This window comes from Lichenostomus cassidix, unplaced genomic scaffold, assembly GCF_008360975.1.
Source record: "Lichenostomus cassidix isolate B80296 unplaced genomic scaffold, HeHo_3.0 unassigened_scaffold_chr26, whole genome shotgun sequence".
NCBI classification, from domain to species: Eukaryota; Metazoa; Chordata; class Aves; order Passeriformes; family Meliphagidae; genus Lichenostomus; species Lichenostomus cassidix.
The window spans coordinates 505,568-520,390 of NW_028147268.1; the positions used below are offsets into that span (position 1 = coordinate 505,568).

General features: G+C 53.3%; 1 protein-coding gene across 3 annotated transcripts; it reads left to right on the forward strand.

The window, feature by feature from the left end:
• The first annotated feature begins 1,528 nt into the window (after positions 1-1,528).
• On the forward strand, positions 1,529-13,027 carry IKBKE (inhibitor of nuclear factor kappa B kinase subunit epsilon). 3 transcript variants are annotated; one of them, XM_085044239.1, is made up of 20 exons: positions 1,529-2,183; positions 2,860-3,000; positions 3,111-3,240; positions 3,627-3,808; positions 4,001-4,161; positions 4,660-4,770; positions 4,990-5,169; positions 5,407-5,609; positions 6,178-6,242; positions 6,362-6,453; positions 7,094-7,195; positions 7,951-8,026; positions 8,104-8,216; positions 8,424-8,500; positions 8,832-8,871; positions 9,428-9,529; positions 11,086-11,182; positions 11,794-11,891; positions 12,285-12,383; positions 12,759-13,027. In XM_085044239.1, the coding sequence occupies exons 1-20, from the start codon at positions 2,097-2,099 to the stop codon at positions 12,790-12,792; spliced, it is 2,190 nt and encodes a 729-aa protein (XP_084900365.1). In that variant the 5' UTR covers positions 1,529-2,096; the 3' UTR covers positions 12,793-13,027. The 3 variants fall into 3 exon arrangements, with proteins under 3 accessions (XP_084900365.1, XP_084900366.1, XP_084900364.1); XM_085044240.1 differs by having other exon boundaries at positions 12,312-12,383; XM_085044238.1 differs by lacking the exon at positions 12,759-13,027 and adding an exon at positions 12,478-12,734 and having other exon boundaries at positions 12,312-12,383.
• The last annotated feature ends 1,796 nt before the right edge of the window (positions 13,028-14,823 follow it).

Sequence of the window (14,823 nt, forward strand, 5' to 3'; positions counted from 1 at the left end):
CTGTCTCACATCTCCTCTTGTAGGGGTTCAAGAGCTGGGAATCAGGGATGCTTTCACCCCAAAATCACAGCAGCTCTGTGGTGCCACCCTAAAGCAGGCTGGGCACGCTGGTGGTGGTTTTTTGTTTTAAAAACATGAAATAGGAGTCAGAGAGCAATGGGGTGACAGATAATGGATTTTTGATTTTTCCCTTGGTCACTGTCCAGCTGAGATTTATCCCTTAAACCCTCATCAAACCACAGGTGGGTCTGACCCTGCCTCACAAACCTCATTATTGTGGTTTTTAACAAAGAAATGCCCTGGGGAGTGATGGGAGGGTTCGGATCCCACAGAGATGTCCCAGGGACACTGTGGGGACATCACTGTGCTCGTGGGATTCTCAGATTTTCTGACCCCAAGGTCGAGGTCCCTGCTGCACACAGAGCTCCCTGCTTGTCCTTTATTCTTTGGGCTTTGCTGCCACCAGCTGGAACAATTAATTTTTGTCACAAATTGCTTTCAGGGCCAGAGTTTTGCTCTCTCAGCCTGTGCCAGGCTGGCTGTGCCACCACCCCAGGTGGGCACATCCCCTGTGGGCTCAGGTGGGAGGATAAAACCTGCTGATGGGGAAACCAGGGAGAGAAAATTAGCTGGGAATTAATAAAAAGTAGCAAAAGAAAGGAGAGCATGGCTGAAAGAAGCCAGGCAGGCTTTGGGGGTGAGTTCTTTGCACCCCACATGTGGCCAGCAGTGTGGGGACAGCCTGATGGTTCCTTTTAAAGGACACAGCCACCACCACAGGCACAGAAAGTAAAACCAGACACGATTTCAAGAAGTCAGCCGGGCCCTTTCTCTTCCTGTCAGCTGAGCTGCAGCAGAATGGCTTTAATCAGAGTGATTGCAAGTTCTGCATGGTTAAATCGACGTCACTGCTGTGACTCTGCCACCCCTTCCTGCTGCAGGATCCCTTGGATAACCCTGGGAAAAGGCCAGGCTGTGCCCTCAGTCAGTTCTCAGGAGGATTTTCTAGGCCCACTGGGGAAATGGCTGGGAAAATGAAGCTCAGCAGGAATTAAGGAACTCATTCGGGGTGGAGTTTGTGTGCAGGCTGAAGTGGTGTCGATTTTTGGATGCCACATACTCTCAGATCTCAGGAGGCTTTATTGGTGAGGATGGAGCCTTCAGACACATCCACAGCAGCCTGAAATAATTCCTGACAGGTGCTGAGCTGGTCAAGGTGACGCAAAAATGAGCAGGGGCAGGAGCAGCCCTGCTCTGTCCTGTGCAGGTAGCAGAGTGCCCTGAATCCCTCCCTGCATCCCACACTGAATCCCACATCCCGCCCTGCATCTCTCCCTACATCCCACATCCTGCACTGCATCCCACACTGAATCCCACATCCTGCCCTGTATCCTTCATCTCTCCCTGAATTCCACATCCTGCCCTGCATCCTGCATCCCACCCTGTCCTGCATTATCCCATCCCACATCCCACCGTGCATCCTAATCCCTGATAGAGACTCCAAGCAGCTCCGTGACAGCTTTGCCAGGTGATGCTGTGTCCATTCCAGCTGATGCTGTGTCCATACCGGGTGATGCTGAGTCCATGCCAGGGGCTGAGCGCTGACCCTCCGCCGGCACAGCTAACAAAGGTTCAACACCAGCCCTGCACACAGATCCCGATCCAGCTCCGCTTCCCAAATCCCTGCCCGGCAGGGAGCTCAGCTCCTCCCGCCGCCCCGGAGCCCATCCCGGTCTCAGAGCCCGCCGTGCCCGGCGCTGCTGCACCACTGGGAAGTTTTCTCTCGAGCAGGAAGCTGCAGCATTTCCTCCTGCAGCGCGGCCGGTGCTCGCCGGGCGGGTTTCGCAAGCCGCAGGTTTCAGTTCCCGGGGCGGGGAGGTGCCTCTCTCGCCGCTCGTTCTCTCCCGAGTTTTGGCATCTGGCGGGGTTCTCTGCCAGCCCCGGCAGGTCCCGGCGGGCGGGTTGTGGCAGAGCTGCGGCTCGCTCCATGCTCAGCCCGGCCGCTGCTCTCCTTGGCGTTTCCCGCAGCGCTGCCCGGCGCGGGGCGAGAGGGTGGGCAGCGATCCCCGGGCTGAGCCCTGCGCTTCCCGCCGGACATGCAGAGCACCCCCAACTACCTCTGGAGCACCGAGGACCTCCTGGGCCAGGGGGCCACGGCCTGTGTCTACAAAGCTCGCAACAAGGTGAGCGGGGGCAGCTGGGGGGCAGAAACCCCAAAAACCCCGAATCCCGGTGCGCCCATCCCTCCCGCCCCATGGGATAACCGTGCTCCGCTCGCCCTCCCGGGAGATCCTCGGCTGGGGAGCAGCTCAGGGACTGCTTTGGGTTTATTTTCATTTTCCATGCGGCTCCTCCCCCTGCTCTGCGGGTCCAGGGCGACTTTTGGGGTTCCCTCCGCCCCATTCCCGAGCGGCGCAGGGGGAAGGAGCTCTTTTCCGGGGAATGCCCAGAGGTTTCGAAAACCCCATCCTTGGCCATTTGCATACTTCATGCAAACACTCGCCAGGCTTGGAGCGAGCTCTGCTCCTCGCCAGCCTTTGAAGTTTGTTGAGCAAACTGCGGGAGAGGCGAAGCGGGCTGGGAACATCCCCATCCCGCGGGGAGATGCCACCCTCGGCTCCGGACGGGACATTTTTTGGGCCAAATAACCACGGGGACACGCAGCACGAGGGTGACGCGACAGGAAGCGCCGGGAGGTGAAGAGCAGCAGTTTGTTTGTGCAGCGGAGCAAACGCGTGACAGAGGCAGCGTTGTGTGCATCCCGAGCGGGCTGAGAGAGCAGCGACAGCGCCTGGAGATGCTTTGCACATCAGCGACATCACCTCGTGTTTTCTTCCCCTCTTTTCCTTCTTTTCCCAGAAATCGGGGGAGCTGGTTGCTGTGAAGGTGTTTAACAATGCCAGCTACCTGCGGCCCCAGGAGGTGCAGATGAGAGAGTTCGAGATGCTGCGGAAGCTGAACCACAAAAACATTGTCAAACTGTTTGCCGTGGAGGAGACAGTGAGTGCGACCCCAGCTGGGAAACCCTCGGGGCCACCAACCCGGGGAGGGGACAGGCCAGTGGCTGGGACAGGGGGCTGGCTGAGCCCTCCTGGTGTCTCCCACCGCAGGGCAGCAGCAAGCAGAAGGTGCTGGTGATGGAATATTGCTCCAGTGGCAGCTTGCTGAACGTGCTGGAAGATCCAGCGAATGCCTTTGGCCTGGCTGAGTCTGAGTTCCTCATCGTGCTGCAGTGTGTGGGTGAGTGTGGAGGTTTGGGACCCCCAGGGACTGAGACCCTCCAGGTGGGGACCTCAGGGTGCTGCTGGGACCCTGGAGGCACCAGCCTTGGTGATGGAATGAGGGCTCAGAGATTGTACCTCTGAGCAGGGTGGGGTTGAGCTCTGTGTTCAGGGACAGCCTGAGGGTTTCCCCTTGCTCTGGGAGCTGCTGTGGGAACAGGCTGTGCCCCAGGATGGAGGAGCACCAGGGCAGTGCCCTGCCATATCCCCACCCTCTCCATCCCTCACTGAAACACAACCACCCTGGGATTCACCCCCTCTCCAGCCCTCCTCCCACTCCTAAACTCACTCCTGGAGCCGTGTGCTCCAGCCCCACACCAATGCTGCTTCCCCACGTGTGCCCAGTGGCAGGGATGAACCACCTCCGTGAGAACGGCGTTGTCCACAGAGACATCAAACCCGGCAACATCATGCGCCTCGTGGGGGAGGACGGGCAGAGCATCTACAAACTGACCGATTTTGGAGCTGCCCGAGAGCTGGAGGACGATGAAAAGTTTGTGTCTGTCTATGGGACAGAGGAGTATCTTGTGAGTAGGGCACGTCCCAGTCTGGTGGCACCTGGGGGAGGCTGATCCCCGTCCCTCAGTCTGACAGCTGGGTGGCTTGGGAGCAGCAGCTTGGAGAGCCTGCTCTCGTTTTTGGCAGGGGATGGGCTCAGTGCTGTTGTGGGGGGTTACAGGGGTGGGTTTGGCAGGACCCCTTGCTCTGTCCCCCCGCAGCACCCCGATGTGTATGAGCGAGCTGTGCTGCGCAAGCCACAGCAGAAGGCGTTTGGTGTCACTGTGGACCTCTGGAGCATCGGTGTCACCTTCTACCACGCTGCCACCGGCAGCCTCCCCTTCGTGCCCTTCGGGGGACCCCGCAGGAACAAGGAGATCATGTAGGTCCCCTGGGGAGCTGGGACAGTGTGGTGGCCCTGGGGCTGTGGCAGTTCCCTGCTCGTTTGATCCCACATGGCCTCAAAGCCTGTCAAGGAGCCCATGGGGAGTGCTGTGTGTGCTGTGTGGGGGACAATCCATGTCCCACTTTTCCCTCCAAATGGGATGGTTGGATGGAGCACTGGGCATGGGGGATATCCCTGCCCAGGGCAGGGCTTGGAACCAGATGATTTTTAAGGTCCCTTCCAACTCAAATAATTCTATAAAATATATTCCCATGACCTCCTGGCTAAACAGCTGGAAAGGGAGGCAGGGTTAATGCTCTCTTGAAAGGTTTTGACTGTTCTTGCAGTGTTTTCCCTCTGGGCACTTCATTTTCTCAGTGAATCATGTCTCTCCCAGCCCATCCACGCTCTGTCCTTTTCCTCAACCCGAGGGATGCAGTGCCCAAACAGAGCTCACTTGGCTCGGGTCAGCAGTGAGCAATTCCCTTCCCTCAGGTACAAAATCACCACAGAAAAGCCTCCTGGAGCCATCGCAGGGATCCAGAGGCAGGAGAACGGGAACATCGAGTGGAGCTACGAGCTGCCCATCACCTGCCGCCTCTCCAGGTGAGTGTCCCGTCAGGTCCCCTGTCCTCAGACAGCACAGGAGGGGTTAAAAACACAGCTGAGCTTTTCATCTTTGGGTGAAACAGCTTTCAGAGCAGGGCTTTGCTTTCCAGCTGGGAAAAGGGGGTGCAGGGCAGGGCAGGGGATCTCAGTGTCCCTGCAGTGACAGCATTTGGGACTCAGTGTGTGCAAACACCTCTTCTTCCCTTGCTGCTGCAGGGGGCTGAAGGACCAGCTGATCCCCATCCTGGCCAACATCCTGGAGGTGGATCAGGAGAAATGCTGGGGCTTCGACCAGTTCTTTGCAGGAACCAACGACATTTTGCACAGGATGGTGGTGGACGTGTTCTCCCTGCAGCAGGCGTCCTCCCACCGCATCTACATCCACTCCTACAACACGTAAGGCTGTGTCAGAGGTAATTTTGGGGATTTGGAGCCCTTGCTGGAAGTGCACTAATGGAGCTGTGGGGACACTGAGAGCCTCAGGGAGGTGTCCAGGGGGCTCTGCTGACCTTGTGCAATGAAAAAAATATAATTATTTTGGTATTTTGAGGGCAGCAGGCTGCTAAAGTGCTGGAAATCTGTGTGCTCACCTCATTGCTTATCTCCACCCTTTCATTCCTCTCTCCATTTCAGTACCACCAAGTTTTTAGACGCCGTCTTCAAACAGACAAATATAGCCCCTCACCATCAAGAATATTTTTTTGAAGGACACCTGTACGAGCTGGATCCCAATCTGCAAGCTCATAATTTCTGCAAGACCACAGAGTGCAGCCCTCTGACCTTGCTGAGCACCTCAGAGCAGCCCGAGGACGTGGTGGGGGTTCGGTACAGAGACCGTGAGTGTGGCTGGCTGGAGAGTGGCTGTTGGAGGAGGGATTTCTTCCAGTTCTTATCCTGAGAGATTTCCCATTTCTCAGCTGGATGATGGGACCATTTCCTGCATGATGCCAGGCCTTGGTGCCTGGGCAGTGTTGGAGTTCTATCCCAGTTCCAGCAGGGCTCCCAGTTCACCAGACTGGTCGCTTTTCCCACTGCCAGGCTGTGCCTGTCACCATTCCCAGCAGTGACCCCAGTTCCAGCAGTGGGGAGTGCTGGTTCCCAGTGCCAATTCCTGTTGCTGACACCAGTTCAGTCCCAATTCCCTGCCCTGTCTCTGGTCCCTGCTGCAGGGCAGGAGGAAGAGCAGGATTAGGAGTTTTCAGGATCACTTTTCCCCTGCCATGTGCTGCTGTTCCACAGCCACACTGGGCTCTGCAGGGAATTCCTGCCTTCATCCATGCTTCCAGAATATCCTGGAGGGCTGCACTGAGGAGCTGAAATCCTGAGTGGTCACAGGGCTGGTTTGGTGGGTGGCAGCTGTCCCAGCCTTGTCCCCAAAACCCCTGACCCCTCCTGTCTTTCCAGCGGCGCTGGAGTTCCCCAAGTTCGTGCCCAGGGTGGACGTGGTGGCTGATTGCAGCACAGCCAAGGTGGGTGTGTGTGGCTCTGGGCAGCCCTGGCGCTGTCCTGGCAGTGTCCTGAGCCTGGCACAGGCTCTGGCAGTGTCCTGAGCCTGGCACAGGCCCTGGCAGTGCCCTTTGCCCCGCAGAGTGCCATGGGTGCAGCTCACCAGACCCTGCGCGTCGGGCAGACCCTGCGGCGCGGCCGGGAGCTGCTGGCCAGGGGTCTCCACTGGGTGATGTGAGTGACAGAGCCACCGCTGGGGCAGGGACAGAGCGGGGACATGGGGGACCGAGGGGTTTGGGTGTTGGGTTAAACCCTCTTGGGGTTTTCCAGCCTCTCGCAGAGAGTGTGGGAGCAGTGGGGAGGGTGGGATGGGGGACTGGGAGGGGGCAGAGCAGGAGGGTCAGGGTGTCCCCATGGGGCTGCACCTGTAGGAAAACACCCCTCGGTGTTGTGAGGATGCTTCTGTCCTCTTTGGTTCCTTTTGAGTCACTTCTTTCAGTTCAGGAGAGCCTGAGAAAAAGAGCAAAATTTATTATTATTATTATAGTTTTTATCATCACTGTGCATCAGTGGAAGGTGTTGGCACAGGGCTGGAATGAGATGAGCTTTTAGATCTCTTCCAACCCAAACCAATCCATGACTCCACAATGGCTTTTCCTGCCCAACCCACTCCCATCAGGGCAGGACTGTGAGCAGAGTGGGAGACCCTAAAACCAGCAGCCACACCCAATTTTAGGTGCATGCAGCCCCCCATTGTCTCAGGAGCAGCCTGAGAGAAACCACCAGCTCCACCCAACCCCCTTCCCATGCAGCTGGGATGGATCAGTGACCCCAGGAGCACATGTTGGAGGGGCTGTTTTCACTCTCTTGGCAGAGGGAACCTGAAAACAGAGTGCTCCAGGATTTTGGAGCAGAGGAGGGGAGCTCACGCCGTGCTGGCCTGCCTGCAGCTCACCCAGGGGAAAACACACATGCTGTAAGTGTGGGCTGCAGGCTCTGGGCTGGGGCTGATAAGATATGGGGCTCCCAAAGGTGCCTGGGTAATCAGGAATAAGGAAAATCCCAGGAACAAGCTGATATCTGGGAGGTAGGAGGCTTTCTCACTGTGTGGGAAAAATTCCCACCCGGCCGCCCTGGATGAAGCTGAACCCATTTTATCCAAAGCAACCCATGGGTATTTTTATTTTCTGTTGCTTTTTTGTTGTTGATGTTGTAGTGGAAAATTCTTTGCCGCTGGCTTGCTGTTCTTTCATTCTCTGCCATTTAGCAAAGTCTCTTAATTTCCATTTCATCTGGAAAAAAAAAAACCAGGGACACGTGGTTCCCATTGAGTTCAGGGGGATGAGCTCGGGGCTGGAGTGCCAAGAGCAGCAATGCTGCAGCTGGAAGCTCTGGCTCATCCAGCCCTCTGCATCAGGAATATTTCTGCTGACTTTGCCACGCTCAGCCCAGCTCTCCTGCCAGCTGCAGGGACAACAGACAGCATCCCATCTGGCCTGAAGCCAGGGGGTGTAAAACCCACAATTTTGGAACAAATTGGACACAACGGGGCGAGTTTTTCCTGGATCAGCACTTTGCATCTCGTGGCTCAGATGTGGTGCTCTGAAAACTCAGAAAGCACTTTGCAGCTCCAACGCTGCCTCCACCACGGGATGGATTCCTCCAGCCCAGTGCCAGCTGCCTCTGGATTATTTCCTCCTGCAGGAATATTCATCTTCTGTGATTTCTCAGGTGTGAGGCTGTTCCTGCAGGCAGCAGGGGCCAAGCTGGGGTGGATGTGGCCGTGGTGAAGACAAGGCTGCAGAGGGTGAGGAGCATCCCCAGGTCCAGGAGCACCCACAGCTCTCAGAGCTGCTGCTCCCAACCTCTCCCTGTCCTATGCAGGTGGATGAGGAGCTCTCCCAGTGCTCCCACAGCATCTTTGACTTCCAAGGGGCTCTGGATGGCATTTTGGCCGAGCTGGTGAAGGACAGGCAGCAAGTGCACGAAGACAAAAGGTTGGTGGGGGAATCCCTGGTGCCACTTGGCTCTTCCCACCTGGATGGAGCAGTTCCCCTGCCAGGCACAGCCTGGGGAGAAGTGTCCCTGACTCACAGGGTGTTCAGAGCTCACCTCAAAGTGGTAATTTCACCTCAAAGTGGTAATTTCACCCCAAAGTGGTAATTTCACCCCCATCTCATGCCTCCCTCTCTGTCCCATTCCAGCATCCAGCAGATGGAGTGCTGCCTGGAGAAGATGCAGCTGATCTACAGGCAGTTCAAGAAGGCCAGGACACGTCTGAGTGAGTGGTGGGCACTGGGGACACGAGGCAGGAATGTTCCCAGTGGAAAAATGGAGGATTTCAGTTTCCTGGGATTAGCAGTTATTTGGTGGAATCATCGAAGCACAGAGTGGTTTGGGCTGGAAGGGATCTTGTAGATCATCTGTTTCTGTGTCCTGACAGAGCCATGGGGGCTGAGCTGTGAAAGTCCCCTTGAGCAGCCCCTGTGTGCAGTGAAATTGCCCATTTTTTGCTGTAAAAGTCCCCTTGAGCAGCCCCTGTGTGCAGTGAAATTGCCCATTTTTGGGCTGTGAGCAGGACAGTGTGTGGTGACAGTGTCTTTCCTCCCCAGGGCTGGGCTACAACGAGGAGCAAATCCACAAGCTGGATAAGTGAGTCCCAACCTCTCCCCTCCCAGGCTCAAACTCATCCAGGCTGCTGCTCACACAGGAGTTCATTTTAAGCCATTTTCTCACTGAGATGCTGATTTAGGAAGTGTCCCTGCTCTCCTCTCTGCTTCACTCCCAGTGCGAGTGAGGGAGTGAAGTGCCTGATGGTTTTTGAACCTTTAAAAATCCTCCTTTCAGTTCCCACCGAAACCAACAGAATTTATCACACTCAAGAAACAAAATTCCCACTCCAGCATGTAGCAGGGAGGGTGAAATTTCCCAGCCTCCTTTATCTTGCTGCTCAGTCCAACCTTGGAATTTAATTTGCCTTAAATTCCAAGGCCAAGATTTCTCAGCAGTACCCCAGAGGGGGTGACAGTGGACTGCATCCCCCAAAACCTCCCTCTCCATCCCACTTGGGCTTTGTTTTCTCTGTAATTCATTTCTGAGCATCCAGCCCCACTTTCTCCACTCAGGAAGCAAATTTAGGTCCTGTGATGTTCCTTTTCCCACATTCCAGGAGATAATGGTGTTCTCTCTCTCTTATTCCCTGGTTTAGGCTGAATTTGGGGAACCTGGCCAGGAGGGTTCTGTCCATTTTCCAGAATGATTGTGTCCAGCAGTACCAGGAGGCTCTGGCTCTGCACAGCAGCAGGATGAGGTACGAAATTTCCAAAGGGATTTGGGAGAGGGAACTTTGCAATAACCCACACAGCATCAGGGCTTTGGAGATCTCTGTTATGAATCGAGAACTGAGATGGGGATGGAGGTGGAAATGATGATTTTGGGAACTGCTGAGGGACTCCCAAGGGGTAAAAAGCCCTCAAACAACTCTGTGATCCCACTGGAAATCCCACTGTGTGGCCTGGCTCCTATCCCATATTTCTGCCCTGTGATTTTAGGTTTATTTTTTAAAAAAGCCCCCAAACTTGCAGCTGGAGTTCAAGCAACTGTTTCCTTGCTCTGGGTGAGGGGGAAGAGGTTATTTTATCAGGACAAAATTGCTCTTGAGACAGAGAGATCTACTTAGTGGGAATGATTTTTCTGTTAAATGGTGCTTGGGGAATAATGCAAAGAGCAAATTACCCTCAGTGACTGAGAGCAATGCACTGCCTGTGGCAGCAGCACAGAGCAGGGAGGGGGAGAGGATGCTGCAAAAATTGGATTTTCATGGCAAGGTTGCTTTTAGAGGCAGCAGCACTCCCCTGGGCTGCTGGGATGGATGGAGGGAGGAGGAGTTTCTGGAATATCTCAGAATTAAACCCATTTTTTTGACCTGGTCCCATTTCTGGTGGGGAGCAGCCATGCTGGATTTACATGTGGGGAGGATTTTTGGGCTGAGAGTTTGTCTTGCCCCATCCCAGCCTTTTCCCAGCCCCATAAAAAGCAGGGTTTTACCTCTGCTCACAGGGAGGTGAAAAAAAATAACTTCTCCCTGTTTTCCTGGGATATTTTTGTACCTGTTTTTCTGTCTTATGAGTCACAACTGGATATTTTTAATTTCTTGCTACCTCAGTTTTAATTGTCCTGTTTTGTTTCCTGACTGGGTCTGTGGCTGTTTTTCTGGGGACTTGAGGTGGATCATTCACCTGAAATATTCTTCCCTTCGTTTTTTTTAAAGCCAAAATGACCTTTTTCTTTTTAAATACAACTCATGATGTGCCTGGTGGGTGTGAGGAGCTTTTTTTGGGTAAAAGCTCAGTGTCCATCCATGCAATGGATCTGCCCATCCAATCTAATGGGGGAAAAAATATTAAGCTATGTTTTTAAAGTAAAATTATATTAAAGTATTATGTTGTAATTGTAGTGAAAGTTCTAGGAATGGACTGTGTGCAATTTGTCCTTTTGTGTTGTGTTGGAATATTTAGTGGAGGAAACTTTCTCCTGTTTAGTTTAGTTGTTCTTTTGTTTTGTTGGGTTTTTGTTGTTGTTGAAAGTGAAAATTATACATTCAATGTGGATTTTAATGATTATTCCTCATTTCCAAGCAACAACTTTCCCCTAATTAATTTGCTGTGAGTGCTGTTTGGATAACCTGGCCTGTGGTGGCTGCAGCTGGAATTCCAAAACCTCTCTGACTCATTCGCTTTCCTTCAGGATTTTCACTTGAATCCAGACAGCTCTGCAGAAAGCAGCGTGCAATTAAAACACATTAAAAAAAAATTAACGATGCCAAGCGCCGACTGGGAGTTTTGTCGTGTTTTTTTCTCTCTCCAGGAAAGTCTGTGAGGTCAAGAAGCACCTGAAGAGGCTCAGCAACCACATCAGTGCCTGCAGTGTGGAGATGATGGAGTGCCAGGACTGCCTGCAGGCTGTAAGTGTGCAGGGCTGTAGCTCCAGAGCCTCTGCCTGCTCCCTGAAAATCCTCCTGCTCCCTAAAAATCCTCCTGCTCCCTAAAAATGCTCCTGCTCCCCAAAAATGCTCCTGCTCCCCAAAAATGCTCCTGCTCCCTAAAAATGCTCCTGCTCCCTGAAAATGCTCCTGCTCCCCGAAAATGCTCCTGCTCCCCTCTCCAGGGCTCAGGAGCACCTGGGTTAAGCAGGGAAAGCCTGGAGTGTTTTTAAACTTGCTGTGGTTCTTTGTGGGTGATCCATGCTGGAAATGTTGTTTTGTCTCGCTGGGTGAGCAGGGAGTGGGGAAATCTTTGGCAGGGGCATGCTCTGGGCCTGAGGATTGCCTGGCACGGGGGATCAGTGCCCAAAAAATGGGAATTACAGCAAAAGGAAAATGCTGCTTCACCTCCAGCTCCTGCAGTGAAGCTGCTGAGCTGGGGCACAACCTCCTGGTGGAGGTCCTGCTCCCTGGGTGACTTTATTTGACCTGGAGAAGTGCTGGGTGTGACTCTGGGTACCACCGAGGGTTTGGCTCCCACAGACAGCCCCTGGTGTGGGCACTGCCAGGACTGTCCATCTCCATCCCCACAGGCTCTGGACAGGCTTCTCCAGATGGAGAAATGGAGTTTGGATCCAACTCCTCCTTCCCCTGTCCCCCTGAGCCAGGCACGGCAGGACATGGCTTTGAGGTGAGTCCTTGGGGAGGAGCAGAACCTCCTGCTGCTCCTGCTCAGGAATGGGCTGAGGGCTCTGTGTCTGCAGGGCTGGAAAACTGTGACCCTGCCGGGTGTGATCCCTGCTCAGTGTCCTGGGGGAGTCAGGGCTGGTGTGTCCCTGCAGGATGCAGGAATCAGGGCTGGATGAGTCCCTGCAGGATGCAGGAATTAGGGCTGGTTTTGTCTCTGTAGAATGCAGAAATCAGGGCTGGATGAGTCCCTGCAGGATGCAGAAATCAGGGCTGGATGTCCTGCAGGATGCAGGAATTAGGGCTAGTTTTGTCCCTGTAGGATGCAGGAATTAGGGCTGGTTTTGTCCCTGCAGGATGCAGGAATTAGGGCTGATTTTACCCCTGTAGGATGCAGGAATCAGGGCTGGTTTTGTCCCTGCAGGATGCAGGAGCTGCTGCAGCAGATGAGGTCAGTCACCTGTGATCTCCAGTTCAACAACAGCATCATCGAGCGGTGAGTGAGAGCAGCAAGAGCTGTTTATCTCTCATTTCTCTTTCTTGGGGTTTTAGCTGTAATTTTCTGTGTCATTTCTTCACCCTCTTTGCAGCATTTTCCCTGTGCTGTCCAGCACTGACCACTGCCATGGGGAAGTAGATGCTTTCTCTTTCTGTATGAAAATCTGTGCAAAACCCAGCGTCCACTGCTGGAAACCCCCTGATTTTCCTCCTCTGCAACCTTTTTTTGAGCCTCTTAACGCAAATGGACAATCGGAACATGCACATCAGAATGTCCAGGAATTCTAAATTTTAAAAAAACCCGAGAAATTGGGAATTCAGCCCTGTTTTTAGGGCCACATCCTGCCTAAAGCCTTTGGTTTTGTCCCTGCAGGTTGGGCGGGGCTGCTCCCACTCCCAGCGTTTGAGTTCCATGGTGAAGGTGCAGCTGCTGAAGCAAAACCACTTCCCACTGCAGGGAATTCCCTGGAGAGATGGAGCCATCGGGTTTCCATGCTCTGGGAGCTCTCTGTGTCCTACCTCTCTGCTCCAGCACTTTGCACACTCACCCCCATCAGCACCAAGTGCCCTGAGCCTCTGGAAGTTTTGCCAGAAAATCAAGTGGGATTTTAACTTTTTCTTTTTAAAAAATGCTTGAAGGACTCGGTGTTTTTATGGCTTCTCTGTATCACTGTGTCAGATGAGGAAGAAGAAGAGGCTTGACCTTTTGGCCTTCTAATTTTGGGATTATTCCCATTTTTAATGAGCTGGACTGGGGCAGGAGGGATGCTGGTGGCTGTGAGTGCTTGGGGAAGACATTCCCAACACTTTGCTCCAGAGAAATAGGATGGAGGGGAAGCATCCCTCCCACCTTATCTCTTGGGAATGGCACAGGGAATTGCAGGAGGACCCTGCTGATCCACACCGGGGCTGTCGCAGCCCTTTGTTGGGACAATCATTCTGCTCTTCCTGCTGCTTTTTGACCTCTGGGTTGATGAGGAGCTGCAATTCCCTGGTTATCAGCCAGAGCAGCATGCGGAGCAGCGATACAGAACTGCTGGGAGCTGGGGATGGCAGATTGGATCAGGAGCAGTTTGAGGGAAGCCACTCTGCCCCTCAGCCACCCCTCCCTGCTGTCCCCAGCGTGATTTATGGGTTGTCACCCCCGTGCCATCCGGGAGCAGCATCCATCCCACCCTGCCGGGCTCATCCCGCCCATCCCTGGCACATCCCTGCCAAGAGCCATCCGTCCCTGGAAAAGCAGCCAAAGGGAGGAGGAGCAGCAGCTGCAGGGCTGTGCCCAGCCTGGCTTTCTTGTAGGAACACGCCAGGGGTGCCCAGGAGCTCCTCCCGCCCAGGAAACCTTTCCCCGGTGGAATTTGGCACCAAACCTCCCCATTCATTTTAATTACAAAAACCAACATCCTGAATGTCAAACCCAACCATTGGCCAGGGAGAGGTGGAACGAATCCATCGCTTAAAAGCTTTTCCCCTACAAATGATTCTCTAGGATTCTCCCGAGTTTTCCGATGGACGTTATTTTTAATCCATTTTGAATTCACTGATATTCCTGGAGGAACATCAGGGTCCCTGCTGCACCTCCTTGGATTCAGTGGAGCTGCACTGACTCGCACCAGCTGAGCATTTGACCTGGAACATGTTTGGCTCCAACAAAAAAGGGATTTATTTCTTGGCAAACAGAAAAAAGAGTTTCTGCTAATGGCCCTTGTCATGCTTAAACTGCTGTAACACAGCAGCTGCAGAGGGGACTTCTGGAATCCAAATGAAACAAGAATTTTCCTGCCAATGTTAATTAGTTGGGGTTTTTTTTTTCCCCCAAAAAAAAATATTTTAACCTGTGGCCTAAAAGAGCTTCCTGTGCTGTCAGCTCTGAATATCTGCAGAGACAGCTGGGAAGGATAACTTTGACAAGCCTCTTTGAGCCAGAGCTTGCTTTGGGGACAGAAAATATTATATTTATTTAATATTTTTATGTGCTGAGGCTGCGGAACAGAGACTGGAGCTGTGTCTCAGGATGCTACTGGGAAAACAAAGTCCAGAATGGCTCTGGAGGTTCTCAGCCAGGTGCCAGGCAGATCTTTACCCTCAGAAAAGTAATTTTCGTTATTGCAGGTGATTCCTGGTCCAGTCTGTGGAGAATGTAGGATAAAACACCAAGTTTTTGTGGAACAGTTTACTGAGGGATAAATCTGCTGCTGTTTTCAAGCAGAAGCAGAGGAGATATGAAAGCGAATCAGGATCCTGAATGGGGAAGGAAAAGGCCTTCCAAAAATTAATCTTACTGTGTAGCACAGAACAAAACTCGAATTTTTCCAGCAGCATTATTGCTCCTTCAGTTTGAGGCTCTTATTAGGGAGTGCTTATGGCACTAGGCTGCTGTAATTCAGAGCCAGTGTTTTAATCCATCCTTCAAATTAGAATCCTTGGAAAGGATTTAG